The sequence below is a fragment of the Brienomyrus brachyistius genome, chromosome 22, assembly GCF_023856365.1.
Source record: "Brienomyrus brachyistius isolate T26 chromosome 22, BBRACH_0.4, whole genome shotgun sequence".
NCBI lineage: Eukaryota > Metazoa > Chordata > Actinopteri > Osteoglossiformes > Mormyridae > Brienomyrus > Brienomyrus brachyistius.
In genome coordinates, this window is record NC_064554.1 from 1275819 (window position 1) to 1291516 (window position 15698).

Genomic DNA, 15698 nt, shown 5'->3' on the forward strand with positions numbered 1-15698 from the left:
CATGAGAAGATCCACCGAGTTAGTGCGCAGGATACGAATGACATCCATTCCCTAAGTCTGTCTTTGATAATAATACAGTATGTAATAATAACAATAATAATTAGTAAGTACTGTACTGTACCTCAAGCCGACGAACCGCAGCTATTTTTGGATCCAGTGGAATAAGTCACTCAGGTTAAGCAATGCCAGTTAAAGCTGGCCAAAAGGCACCGTGAGCGTCACAAAGTAATGCGTGCCTGTTATTAGGAACCATTGTTTTTTATTTTGTTGTCAAGTGACATGTGATTGGCTGACTAGACATTATCGGAGTTGGGTAATTCAGGTGCAGAGAGTAAAAATCCGGACCGGGATCTTGTTTCAACCAACCAGTTGAATACTCTGTGACTGTGACCATTTATGCTCAACTGGCTGGTTGAAACAAAATCCCGGTCTGGACTTTTACTCTCTGCACCTGAATTTACCAACTCTGGACATTATACAGAATATACACATATGGGTGTGTGTTCTGTCTTGTTATACATTTTGTCTCGTTGTCTTCGCAAATGTCCGTGAAGAGTCACGGTACTACGGTAGCCACGTGACGGCTGAGGAAGATCTGGCAGCGTTTTCTCTCCTTCATCTCGTTTTACTCCCTTTCGATATCAACGTTGGTATGTATTTTAATTGATTAGCAATTCACCTGTTATATGTGAACGATTTTTCTGTGAATAATATTTCTATTTCATTTATATTTTGTTGCGTTTGTTGTGTTTATTACGTGCTGTAACTTGGTCAAATAGTAATAAACCTTATTTTTTTGTAGGCATCGTTGATGTCTATTAATCGAAGCTCTGTTTTTGAGTAGAATCATTATAGATTACCGTGTCATATATAAAATGTAAACTGATTTGTATAAACAGTTTTTCACATTTTTGTTATAACCGAACTTTATTATAATGTGTATTTAATTATTTGTATTTTCTGTTTCTTTTTTAGTTTCACCCTCTAGATTAATAAATCAGGTTTTTAGACGCTCTTAGTTTGTTCACCGTGGAAGGCGTTTAGCTGCCTGTCGGTTTGCAGCACGTGACACGGTGCGGTAACGACAGAACAATATCGTTCTGGGAAGCATATATGAAATTAAGAATGTGTATAGATATAATAGACGGTTTGAACAAATATTTTAATTATTATATTAACGCCAAATATTGGAATATTTAACATTTGAAAAGTGGGTGCTGCAGTCGTTTAAAAGCAGCAGAATGCAGCTAGACTGACAGTTCCTTTGTCCAATCACATGCCACTATTTTCAAGCGCGCAGCATAGCGCTCTCCAGCAGTTCCAGAGAGGCACCTTCGAAGGTTTATTGTCGTGTAATATCAGCAATGTAATTCTTGCCTTCACAAAACATTTACGATATAATAGATATAATTAAAAGACATCAAATAAAGGTAATAATAATAAAAGTAACAATAAATAGCGATAAATAAGAGTATTAAACATAATACATTAAACAGTGACTGAATGAAAGTGTGCCTGCAGTACAACACGAAATCATCGACTGGTAAATTTCGTGCAGGTGGGTTAGGTGCTGATCAGTGTTAGTGGATGAATGAATCCATCTAGTACTTAGCATTCAGGTGTCACAGCGTTAGAAGTGTTAATCCCAATTTCTGGTTCTGAGTCAGAAATTGGAATATCATCTGCAAGACTTGCGGAGGCTGGAATGACTTTGATAATTATCGGGGTCTTCTGCACACACCTCTCTATGTAAATGTTATCTAGACTGCACCCAGTGATAATCTATAGCAGTGGTTCTCAATATGGTCCTCGGGGACTTACAGCTGGTTCATGTTATTGTTCCGTCTGAGCTCCCTGCCAGACAGTACATATATTTGCTCCCTCCCAGCTCACGGGAGCTGGGAGGGAGCAAAAACCTGGATTGTCTGTGGGTCCCCGAGGACCAGATTGGGTAACACTGGTCTCTGGTGGTACAGCTGCCATACCAGGCAGTAATGAAGCAAGTTAGGATGTTTTCAAAGGTGCACTGGTGGAAGATAGTGAGCATCGTAGTAGGCCACATCAAATTTCTTCAGCCTCCTGTGGAAGAAATTGTGCTGATGTATCTTTTTTGTCATAATGTTAGTATGTAGACTAGATGGGTCAGTCTGTGGTGTGCACACCAAGAAAACCATGATTCATTTTAACTAATTTATTTTTTAGAGTTTGTTCAGCTAAACGATTTGTTCACGATCCAGTACACTGATCTCATTCATGAACAAACTGAACAATGAATCACTCACTGAACAACTGAAGAAATTGGTGCAGTGACCAAAATCATTTCCTTCACTTCAAAGTTTTGTTCAAACAGAACAGATCATTCAAGAACGACACAACTGTATTTGCACAGAACTAAGGATGCAAGGGTAGAGCGGAATCAGAGATCATATTTAAAGTTAAGAGAGATAAGCACACATCTATTCTTGCTGCCAGACATTTTAAAAGCAGTACTACTAAAATCTGAGCCAGATGCTTTTGCGGCATGTCTGATCTGACTGCAATGTTTGAAATCCCAACAATGTGCAACAGGTTGGTTGCACCCCACCTTCTGTTGGGCATTTGTGAAGTTCTGGGGGGGGGGGAGAATCCCTGTGGTGTGGTCTCCCTGTTCTCCGGTTGCTTGTGGTTCTGCCTGCAGAGCCAAAAAGCTGACTTCCTTAACAGCTGAGCAGCATTTCAAAGCTCTTTCTGGCTAGCAGATTCCTCGGATTTCCCCTACCAGGCCAACCCCTGCATTCCTCAGCCTTGGACCATGTGAACAAGGCACAGGCATAGGAGGGGGGGGCACATTCATCTCACAGAGAATGCATAAATGATGGTGGCACTGAATTCCTCCACCTGAAATTGTAGTTAAACCACAATTTCCTGACACCCCCCACAGCTGTTCCTTCATTAATAACTGTGTTTTAAATGGCTAATGATCCTAATGACCTATAATTAGATTGAACCGCAATAATGAAACCATCTACAATTACACAGTTAAGGCTGCAACATGTCCATTGTAATTTATGATAAATAGATACTATGTACATCATTATAGTTAATATGTAAATATTTTAAATATTATAGTAATTTTCCAAAACCTGTTCCTGGAATCATCATATAAATACATGTTATTCCCCTAAAGATATGACTATTTCCCAATATTTACTTTATTAGCAGCAGACCTTGAAATCTCCATAATTTCTGCCTGGTGTCTCTGTTTCCTGTAGAAGCAGTTCTGGAAAATGTTTTTATGAAATGAAGTAGCCGGATTGCTGTGGAATATATGTGCATGTTACACCCCCAATACCCACAGGAAGTGACAACACCAAAGAACAGTTGCATCAAACATTTATACACTTTGATAAATATGATGCAATATTTGCTTTTTCACCTTTTGGTAGTTACAGCTATGCAGTTACAAACTTGGCCTTTGGGGGGGTGGGGCTGCATTTTTCATATCAACACGTGAAGTTGTCAGACTGGGGTTGCTGTTGACACACTCCTCTGCTCTTCCTACAAGCCCCTGATCACACAACCCTTCTCCCAGTACGCCAGTTGAAGAGCAAATTTCCGAATCTCTCTCAGTCCATGGGATACGTTTTGGAGAAGATTTTTGTGGATTTACTTAGATGTGGACATTGGATGAAAGTTCTCTATTCGATTACATGAAGACTGAGTGAATTTTGGTTCCTAATACTGTGATATATGGTAAGAAAGTCTGACTTTAGGTCTCAAAAACAAACAAAAAAATGGATGGAGCGAGTTTTGGCAATTTGCTCTTCCATTGTCACATGCAGAACATTCAAATATTTATTAATCTCAACGATTATAACACAGACCATTTAGTTTTAGGTCAGTCAAGTTTACTTTGTTCATTTAACCAAGTGATGTATGTCCCACCCTAAAGTTTAGTTTTATTTTAGTCAATAATTACCGGTGTGCCTGTATGCTATAAAGCATTTTGCAAGGACAAGAAAATAGCATTTGCTCCAGTATTCTCACTTGCACACACTCATGTATAAAATATATGAAAGACACAGAGTTCATGAAAATGTTAACCAGTTCTAGTCAGCAGAGAAACTATCCTGAGGATAAATGCAGATCCAGCTTACTTTGGGTTGGTTTGGTTAAGCTGCTATCATTTGTTTAGGCAGAAACTGTCTTCAAAATGATTTATTTAACATACGGTGTTGTGTAGATTGACATCCACCAAATACATTCGGATCTGATCTCTTCTCATTAGTAGCAGGTGGAAGGTACCCTTAGACTTTCTAGAGATTTCGCAAACATTAGATCCTGAAACTGAGGGATGGCATGGGGGCGCCAGGCCATTTGCACACTGTGAATGACAGATGTACCTGAGCAGAGGTGGAAAGTTCAGGTCCAGAAAGTAAAACTCCAGACCAAGATTTTGTTTCAACCCACCAGTTGAGGACTCTGTGACTGTGATACTCAATTGGTTGGTTGAAGCAAAACCTTGTTCTGGATTTGTACTTATCTGACCGGAATTGTCCCTCCAGACAGGAAGTCCAGAACATCCCTTCTTCACCAGTCTGCTGACATATACAGTACTAACCAAGACAGATGATATGAGACGTAAAGCGTCGTGGAAGTTACATGTGTAGCTCATCCTGCCATCAAACAAAACACAACAATAGAATAGGAACACCTTTGCTATAAATACAATAAATAAAAGAGAATGAATGAGTCCCTCATCTGCCACACCCAGTTCCATATTCAGGATTCAGGGGTGTGAGGTGGTGCTGGGGGGGGCATTGTACACTGTAGATGGAATGGGTCAGACTCTAACTCCTTAATTCTGTCATTCCTCCAACGGACCAGGTACAATACTGTGCCAAAGTCTTAGGCAGTCAAAGGAGATATTTAAAGCTATTTATCTGGGTAGCAAGTATATATTTGCTTAGTACAAAAGACATTATCTAACATTCTAATATATAAAAGTTAAGAGTAACACATTAAAAACTCACTAGAATTCTCCAAAAGGTTACTGATATCTTGCTGGACAGCTAGATGAACACTGCTTCGGTTCCCAAACCTCTCCTTAGGGGCACCTCAGTCATTCCATGTATTTGTTAAATTTCATCACCAGCTGAATTAATTAATAAATTAATTTAAATCACTGAATGAGATATTGATTAGACATATGAGGTGTGCTAGTGGTAGACTCAAAAAATACATGGGTGTGTGGGATGGTCGCTGCAAATACTGGGGTGACTTTAGGAGAGGGTTAGCAGTGACTAAGTCGGACAGAGGTATCATAATAGTTTTACACCAACATAAAGATCATTTAAACACCATTTTCATTGACTCCCTAAAATTTTTGCACAGTGCTGTATAAGATACTCTGAGCACAGTCCCTCATCCCAAGGACTGTGATACTTTATTTAACAAAGTGGGCTGACTGGGGGAACTAGAGATGGGGGAGTGGAACAGGAGGTAAGGCTACATATTTAGGCTTGTAGCTCTTCCTAATTAAAAGCTATTAATTTGATATTTGCAGACCGCTAAGTCACCCAGTGATGCAGCCAAAGCTGTCACTGGACTTTCCTATAGGATGGTGGACCTGGAGTTCAGAACTTATGAGTCTGTGTCATGTGATGCATTTGCCCCCCACTCACCCCCTCACCCCCCTTGACGTTCATCCTCAGGCCGGTGCCTGAGAGATGAAGCGGATCCTCTGGGAATAGACCAAGTCGATCAAGTAGAAGATCAAGTTAACGTAGGTGAAGACGGCCACCACCACCCTGCTGTCCCACTGGCATTTTCCTCGTAGGCATTCCGGGGGCCGCCTGGGGTACCCGTACCTCAGGTCGAAGCAGAAGATGGGCCAGATCACGGCAACACTAATGTAGAGCAGCACGGCGAAGAAGGTGTAGATGATCACAAAGCGGTCGAAGGAAAATCGCACCCATGAGGTTTTCCCGGAGACGGTCAGGACCACCACCACCACCGTCACGGAGAAACACAGGCTGTAGATTGCCACGCAATATTGGGTGGCAACATAGCGGTTAAACCCGCCATCATTGGCCAGGGCCCCGAAGATGATGCAGGCCACGAAACCTTGGGCGACCTTGAGCAGGCCAGACACGGTGGACATGTATCCCACCACATGGCCCGGCTTGGCTCGAGTGAGCAGGACCTCGGCGGCATAGGCGAAGGAGCAGATACTGGAGCAGACGGTGACAGCGATCCGATAGTTGCGCTCCTCACAGCGGAGTTCAGTACAGACAGCCTGCAGGAAGTACACGGGGTAGATCACGGAGGCGGTGATGTACATGAGTGTGGCCAGCATGGCGAAGGCCACCGTGAAGTTGTCCCAGGAGATGGGCATGCAGCCATGCAGCCGCGTGACATCCATCGTGAAGATCACCAGGGATACAGCGAAGCAGAAGCACCACACGAACATGCAGAACGTCCCGTAGCTGGCGCTGAATCCTGCCTGGTGTGCTACCAGACTCATGGTGGTGCATCCCAGGCCGATCTGGATCATCCGCGCGATGCCCAGCGGCGACAGCACTGCCGATTTGTTCAGGTACTGTTCTCCTTGGGAATCCATGACCAGGAATCTCTCACTGCTACGGCGGCTCTACCCCCTCCCTTGGCAAATCCTGGGCTTATTCTCCCAAACGGGTATCACAGGACCCCTCCCAGAACCCCACCTGCTCTTTATATAGACGGGTCTAATTACAAATCCAAGCCACGACTCCCTGGTGCGTTTCTTTGTAATTAAGACAGTATGTCTGAGGCTCGAATTACAGATGCTGTTTCTCCTGCGGAATCCAGCAAACGGCGCGGTACGTCAGTGTTCCTACGTGCCTGTGCTTAAGCACGCCAGAAAAGATTGATTTCAAGGCCCATTCCGAGTTCCTGTGCCAGACATGACACGTCACTAGAGAATCAGCGGATGAAATATTACCTGGGTAAACAATATCTTTCTTACCACTTACTACAATCTAACCTAATCATATATATCTAACCTGTATATATATATATATATATATTCACAGATATTTAATATAGGGAGATCTATTCATGTAAAATACAATACATGCTCTATTTTTAAAGGCAATGACATGTTCTTGTTTTGCATAAAGTACCTTTAAGATCCTGCAGTGCAGTGCTGATCCAGGAATGGGGTCGTCGCACTGTATCGCTGTGGACGGTGCTGGGTGGACGAAGGCCACTAGAACACACAAGCTGGCCAATCCTGTCGATGGTGCAGTGCTATGCCTGAGGTTCTAGCCCGAAGAAACCAGAATCACGCTGTGGCAGTGTCCGTATTGTCCTGGTTGCAGTACTTGGGCGATCCAGGAGCTCTCTCTCTCTCCTTCTCTCTCTCTCTCTCTCTCTCTCTCTCTCTCTCTCTCTCGCTCTCTCCCGTCTCTTTCTCCGTCCTTTTCCTGCCTGATCCGTGCTCTTCTCCGTGGCTGTGTGACTTTCGCAGTCTGTCAGGGAATGTTATTTACGCGACCGGCAGCATGCCGAGCTCAGGGCCACCAGAGCACTATAAATAGGAGGGTCTCGTGTGCCGCAGTGGAGCGGGGATGGGAGGTGCCGTCTCAGAGCAGAGCCTGGGCGTGGGGGAGGCACGTTTCTGGGGGAGCTGGGGGGGATCCTGCTCGCCTTGCTGCTGTTTTTCTGGGAGTAATGAGAGGGGAGAGGAGCAGAAAAGGGGCAGATTTTGGTCAGAGTTGGGAAAAAAAATGACAGGCTGTGCTTTTGGGTAATTACATATTAGGGGCTGTGACTTTTAGACCAGGGCGGGGCGGAGGTCCGGGACTAACAGAGTGCTCAGTGTTTCCCAAAACAGGACTCTGAGCTTTCATTTTTTTTTTTTTTTTTTTTTTACCATCGCTTACAAACGTCACTTTTGCAATTTTGCATGCTAATTGTATGTTGTGTAACATAATTTTAAACAATAAAAATCCTGAAAAAAAAGCTTCTATAATAAATTTACATATTTACTACAATATGTAAATCATATTTATATGAATTATGTTATAACAGAGAAGTGATTCTTTAAAAAATGTAAAAAAAAAATTAATTGCATATTTTTGTAGCTAAAGAATACATTTTTCAGGGACTGCCATTAAAATACACCCTGACTCCTCTGGATTTGACCAGAAGTTCTGTGAAAGTCTCGTTTAGCCTTGTCCAGTTTTGCAGCGCATAGGCCAAATTTCTAGGCATTCGTGGCATCCAGTAAGGACAGTTGGGCACACATGTGTCGTCCTCTCACTGTCACTCTTCTTCTAGAAACTTCTGTACCTTGATCCGTGCTCACAGACAAAATCATTCCAAAGATGTGGAAACTGGGAGGATGTTCGGCCGAAATAGGAATCAACTGTGTCTGCTTTAATTTTTATTGCATTTTATTATATATATATTTTGCATAGATTTTCAACATATTTCAATATTGTCACTGAAGAAATGTAGTAAGTTGGAATAATACAGTTTATAATGTAGTTTTAAGCTTTGAAAATAGTGTGCATGTGCAAAATGGGCTCTAAATACATACATTTTTGTTGGTGGATGAGTTTGAATGCATCGAATGCATTTTCTGTCACAGCAATGAAAATAGACCCACAGTTTAGGTCACTAGACCACTGTTGTGTTGACTGTGTGGCTTCTTATACCTACAGTAACTAGCAATTGTAAACAGCCAAAGGCCACTAACCTTGTTTATCGCCGCTGGGATGTAAGTTGTGAATGTTACAGTGTGACAACTCAGTGATGAGGTGTAGCATTATCAGCAGAAGATGAGCATGATGAGGGATGGGGAAAGATTAAGAAGACGCTCAGCCATTGGTCAGATTGCCCTGACTGTGACGACAGTTTAACAACGTGTTCACAGTTAATGTAGGCACGTTGTTAGTTGATTGAGGGGGGACATGATCCAGGTATATAAGATTCTAACAGGTTTGGATGCTGTTCAACCAAATAGTTACTTCAGCATTAAAAATTAGAAATTAGAATTAGAAATTCAGCAAGTTTAAATACACAAACTCGTGGACATAGGTGGAAATTAGCGGGAGAACATTTCAAGCTGGATTTAAGGAAGCACTTCTTTACACAGTGTGTAGTCAGAGTATGGAATAGCCTTCCTGATAATGTAGTGCAAGCTGAATCCTTGGGTTCCTTTAAATCAGAGCTAGATAAGATTTTAACGACTCTGAGCTATTAGTTTAGTTCTCCCCAAGCGAGCTTGATTGGCCGAATGGCCTCCTCTCGTTTGTATAGTTCTTATGTTCTTATGTTCTTATGACTGAATAATTAATTTATCTGTTACATTTTACAAAGTTGTGCCTACCACAACACCATAGAATAAAGTTGCTGTGGATAATACAATGATTTTATTTCTAAAATTCACTCAGCCCATTTTGTGTTAGTTTTGAGATGAGACTACCAACGATGTAAAGTCAGGCTTTCTCATGATATGTTACAGTACTGGGAACTAAAACTCACTCTGTCCTCATGTAATCCAACAAAGAACTTTCATTAAGTGTTCCAAAAGTAGCCAAGTCCACAGAAATAGTACTTACTTACTCACTGGAATTGAGTTTTGGAAATTTGTCCTTCAGTTGTGACCTGTTCTGACATTGATTCTCTAATACTCTGGGAAAGTGGCCATGGTTTTAGTTTCAATTCTTGGAATTTATTATAAATATCAATTGAGTAATCAATTTGGGAAATAGCAAAGGTGAGATATTTATGTTTTAGTAAGATATGATTTGATATGCGATCTTAATCATATGTATTTTCATATATTATGGAAACTCGTGATGTAGCTGTTATTATGGGTTATATCTCAGAAACTTTCCCCCAGATGTAAAAGACTCTTTTCATGTAGCTGTTTTTCCTGCTGGCCAACTCACCTGTTACTAATAATATAAGTTTTAATATAACCTTAATCCATATGTACACAAATGTGATCCATTCCCAAGACTTTTACTAAAAATTGTTTGTAAATTTTCTGCACTTGACAAAAGTGTTTTTTAAATATTTCACTGTAATAAATGCCTTGATTTTTCAAACATCTCCTGTTTTTGTCACTTATGTTCCCACTGCTTATCCAGATCATTGTGGGTCAGGAGCCCATCCCGGGCAGCACAGGGCAGGGGCGACACCCTGGACAGGATGTCCGTTCATTACAGGGCTCATACCCACTCAACCACACACTGCAGCCAACTTAGAAGTGGCAATTAACTGAACTTCACTTTTCGAGGAAAACTGTACAACACAGGGAGAACTCACCCTCCCCTGCCCCCCCCCCCCCCCCCCACACACGCAAAGGCTGGATTCTCCCAAGCCTAGAGGTAGAAGATAAGAGTGCTGACTGCTGAACCACCTATACATCCATCCAATATCTTCTGCTTATCCAAGGTCGGGTTGGGGGGCAGCAGTCCCAGCAGGGAAACCCAAACTTTCCTCTCCCCAGCTACTTCATCCAGCTCCTCCGGGGGAATCCTGAGGCGTTCCCAGGCCAGCCGAGAGATTTAGTCCCTCCAGCGTGTCCTGGGTCTTCCCCGGGGCCTCCTCCCGGTGGGACATGCCCGGAACACCTCACCAGGGAGGCGTCCAGGAGGCATCCTAATCAGATGCCCGAGCCACCTCATCTGGCTCCTCTCAATGCGGAGGAGCAGCAACTCTTCTCTAAGTCTCTCCCGAATGACTGAGCTCCTCACCCTATCTCTAAGGGAGAGCCCAGCCACCCTGCGGAGGAAACTCATTTCGGGCGCTTGTACTCGCGATCTCATTCTTTCGGTCACTACCCACAGCTCATGACCATAGGTGAGGGTAGGAGCGTAGATCGACTGGTAAATTGAGAGCTTTTCCTTTTGTCTCAGCTCCTTCTTTACCATGACAGACCGATGCAGAGCCCGCATCACTGTTGACGCTGCACCGGTCCTCCTGTCGATCTCCCGCTCCATCCTTCCCTCACTCGTGAACAAGACCCTAAGATACTTAAACTCCTCCACTTGGGGAAGGACCTCCTCCCTGACCTGGACAGAGCACTCCACCCTTTTCCGGCTGAGGACCATGGTCTTGGATTTGGATGTGCTAATTTTCATCCCAGCCACTTCACACTTGGCTGTGGACTGCTCCAGTGAGAGCCGAAGGTCATAGTCTGATAAAGCCAACAGAACCACATCATCTGCAAAAACAGAGACCCAATCCTGAGGTCACCAAACTGGACACCCTCAACGCCCTGGCTGCACCTAGAAATTCTGAAGTTATTAACAGAATCGGTGACAAAGGGCAGCCCTGGCGGAGTCCAACCCTCACCGGAGACGAGGCCGACTTATTGCCGCCCATGCGGACCAAGCTCTAACACCGGTTGTACAGGGACCGAACAGCCCTTATAAGGAAGCCCGGCACCCCATACTCCCGGAGCACCCCCCAAAGGACTCCCCGAGAGACACGGTCGAATGCCTTCTCCAGGTCCACAAAACACATGTAGACTGGTTGGGCAAACTCCCACACACCCTCCAGGACCCTGCCGAGAGTATAGAGCTGATCCACTGTTCCACGGCCAGGGTGAAAACCACACTGTTCCTCCTGAATCCGAGGTTCGACTATCTGACGGAACCACCCTTTTTGCTCAGTGTGTTTTCATGATAATATACAAACCGGATTCCAAAAAAGTTGGGACACTATACAAATCGTGTATAAAAACTGAATGCAATGATGTGGAGGTGGCAAATGTCAATATTTTATTCAGAATAGAACATAAATCACGGAACAAAAGTTTAAACTGAGAAAATGTATCATTTTAAGGGAAAAATATGTTGATTCAAAATTTCATGGTGTCAACAAATCCCAAAAAAGTTGGGACAAGGCCATTTTCACCACTGTGTGGCATCTCCCCTTCTTCTTACAACACTCAACAGACGTCTGGGGACCGAGGAGACCAGTTTCTCAAGGTTAGAAATAGGAATGCTCTCCCATTCTTGTCTAATACAGGCCTCTAACTGTTCAATCGTCTTGGGCCTTCTTTGTCGCACCTTCCTCTTTATGATGCGCCAAATGTTCTCTATAGGTGAAAGATCTGGACTGCAGACTGGCCATTTCAGTACCCGGATCCTTCTCCTACGCAGCCATGATGTTGTGATTGATGCAGAATATGGTCTGGCATTATCTTGTTGAAAAATGCAGGGTCTTCCCTGAAACAGATGACGTCTGGATGGGAGCATATGTTGTTCTAGAACCTGAATATATTTTTCTGCATTGATGGTGCCTTTCCAGACATGTAAGCTGCCCATGCCACACGCACTCATGCAACCCCATACCATCAGAGATGCAAGCTTCTGAACTGAGCGTTGATAACAACTTGGGTTGTCCTTGTCCCCTTTGGTACGGATGACATGGCGTCCCAGATTTCCAAAAAGAACTTCGAATCGTGACTCGTCTGACCACAGACCAGTCTTCCATTTTGCCACACTCCATTTTAAATGATCCCTGGCCCAGTGAAAACGCCTGAGCTTGTGGATCTTGCTTGGAAATGGCTTCTTCTTTGCACTGTAGAGTTTCAGCTGGCAATGGCGGATGGCACGGTGGATTGTGTTCACTGACAATGGTTTCTGGAAGTATTCCTGAGCCCATTCTGTGATTTCCTTTACAGTAGCATTCCTGTTTATGGGGCAGTGTCGTTTAAGGGCCCGGAGATCACGGGCATCCAGTATGGTTTTACGCCCATGACCCTTACGCACAGAGATTGTTCCAGATTCTCTGAATCTTCGGATGATGTCATGCACAGTTGATGATGATAACTGCAAAGTCTTTGCAATTTTTCACTGGGTAACACCTTTCTGATATTGCTCCACTATCTTTCTGCGCAACAATGTGGGAATTGGTGATCCTCTACCCATCTTGGCTTCTGAGAGACACTGCTACTCTGAGAAGCTCTTTTTATACCCAATCATGTTGCCAATTGACCTATTTAGTGTTAGTTGGTCTTCCAGCTCCTCGTTATGCTCAAATTTACTTTTTCCAGCCTCTTATTGCTACTTGTCCCAACTTTTTTGGGATTTGTTGACACCGTGAAATTTTGAATCAACATATTTTTCCTTTGAAATGATACATTTACTCGGATTAAACTCTTGATCTGTCATCTACGTTCTATTACAAATAAAATATTGACATTTGCCATCTCCACATCATTGCATTCAGTTTTTATTCACAATTTGTTTAGTGTCCCAACTTTTTTGGAATCCGGTTTGTACATTTTTGTAATCTAATATGATGTTATATTTTTTGCATTTGCTGAAAAATATTTCTCTACACTGAAATCACTTTCTGGAAACTCATCACATCTTTAGCACAACAGCAGACTCTGTGGCCTAGACATTAGGTTGTTTTTCATTACTGTGACACAAAATGCATTCAACATCTTGCAAAATTCATGCGCTGTCTGAAAGAAAAGTACCAATTTGTACCTCTTTGGATACAATTACTTGTCAACAAGAACTGTACAAGGTAAATGTACCTTTTAAGGTACAGAAATGCACTCTGAAGAACATTCTGCACCAGTAGAGGTACATTAATGTTGTTTGTATTTCAGGGAACAAAACTGTACCAGGACTGTAACCTGGCAGTGTAGATTCTATTGTAATTTAATTTCAGCCACCAGCAAAAATTTATGTATTTAGAGGCCATTTTGTACATGCTTGCATACTCTTTTGAAAACTTAGAAACTTAAACACATTCAAAACTGAATTATTCCAACATGCTACATTTCTACACAGACAATATTGAAAATCTACACTAAATATATGCGATAAAGATACAGTCGATTCCTTCCCCGGTGGAAGAATTTTCTCTGTAAACATGGATCAAGGTGCAGAAGTTTCTAGAGGAATACCCAGTGTGCAGCATTACCCAGTGTGCAGCATTACCCGTTGTGCAGCATTACCTAGTGTCCAACAATACCCAGTGTGCAGCATTACCCATTGTGCAACATTACCCATTGTGCAGCATTACCCATTGTGCAGCACTACCTAGTGTGCAACAATACCCAGTGTGCAGCATTACCCATTGTGCAACATTACCCATTGTGCAGCATTACCCATTGTGCAGCATTACCTAGTGTGCAGCATTACCCATTGTGCAGCATTACCCATTGTGCAGCATTACCTAGTGTGCAGCATCACCCAGTGTGCCGCAATACCCAGTGTGCCACAATACCCAGTGTTCAGCATCACCCAGTGTGCCGCAATACCCAGTGTGCAGCATCACCCAGTGTGCCGCAATACCCAGTCTGCAGCATCACCCAGTGTGCAGCATTACCCATTGTAAAACATTACCTAGTGTGCAGCAATACCCAGTGTTCAGCATCACCAGTGTGCAGCATTACCCAGTGTGTAGCATTACCCATTGTGCAGCATCACCTAGTGTGCAACAATACCCAGTGTTCAGCATCACCCAGTGTGCCGCAATACCCAGTGTGCAGCATCACCCAGTGTGCCGCAATACCCAGTGTGCAGCATTACCAATTGTGCAGCATTACCTAGTGTGCAACAATACCCAGTGTTCAGCATCACCCAGTGTGCCGCAATACCCAGTGTGCCGCAATACCCAGTGTGTAGCATCACCCAGTGTGCCGCAATACCCAATGTGCCGCAATACCCAGTGTGCAGCATCACCCAGTGTGCAGCATTACCAATTGTGCAGCATTACCTAGTGTGCAACAATACCCAGTGTTCAGCATCACCCAGTGTGCCGCAATACCCAGTGTGCCGCAATACCCAGTGTGTAGCATCACCCAGTGTGCTGCAATACCCAATGTGCCGCAATACCCAGTGTGCAGCATCACCCAATGTGCAACATCACCCAGTGTACCGCAATACCCAGTGTGCAGCATCACCCAGAGTGCAGCATTACCCAGTGTGCAGTATTATCCATTGTGCAGCATTACCCAGTGTGCTGCAATACCCAGTGTACCGCAATACCCAGTGTGCAGCATTACCCAGTGTGCAGCATTACCCAGTGTGCAGCATCACCCAGCGTGCAACAATACCCAGTGTTCAGCATCACCCAGAGTGCAGTATTACCCAGTGTGCAGTATTATCCATTGTGCAGCATTACCCAGTGTGCTGCAATACCCAGTGTGCAGTGTCACCCAGGGTGCAGCATTACCCAGTGATCGTTTCATGCTGCACAACTCAGTCACTGAGTGTCTCATTTCATTCCTAGATAACCTGTATGGAAGACTTGTGCCAGCAGAGGAGAATGGATGAGTGAGAAGATACATGCCCGTCTTTGGTGCTGTACGGAATAGTATGGCACTTCGCTACTCAGCACGACCCAAGTCGTCACATTTTCAGCCACCATCCTGAGGCCAGAATTCCTTTCTGCGTGGAGGTGGAAGGTATGTGACCCCCACCCACATGCCCAAGTGTCCTTACTGGATGTCACGAATGCCTAGAATTTTCTCCTGAGAACTGTCAAGGTTAGATTAGGCTGAAATACACTTAAACAGACATAAGAGCAGAGAAGACATTAGATGGGCTCTGGATGAGAACCTCCGGCCAACTCCAGAAGAGAAATTCGGGACTAGCACTGTTACATACTTATATATGCTGCAGTTTCATTTTTGCTTTCCATTTTCTTTGGAAATGACTAATATATACAAGAACACAAAGATCAGTGAAGCA

The 15698-nt window shown here is 43.6% G+C and overlaps 1 protein-coding gene across 1 annotated transcript; it reads right to left on the reverse strand.

Annotated features, from left to right (window-relative positions):
- Window positions 1–2176: 2176 nt before the first annotated feature.
- On the reverse strand, window positions 2177–7673 carry LOC125717867 (myeloid-associated differentiation marker-like protein 2). The gene is made up of 2 exons (XM_048991220.1): window positions 7143–7673; window positions 2177–6912 (listed from the first exon to the last, which is right to left on the reverse strand). Exon 2 carries the CDS (start codon window positions 6599–6601, stop codon window positions 5690–5692), a length of 912 nt encoding a protein of 303 aa, XP_048847177.1. The 5' UTR covers window positions 6602–6912; window positions 7143–7673; the 3' UTR covers window positions 2177–5689.
- Between the last annotated feature and the right edge of the window lie 8025 nt (window positions 7674–15698).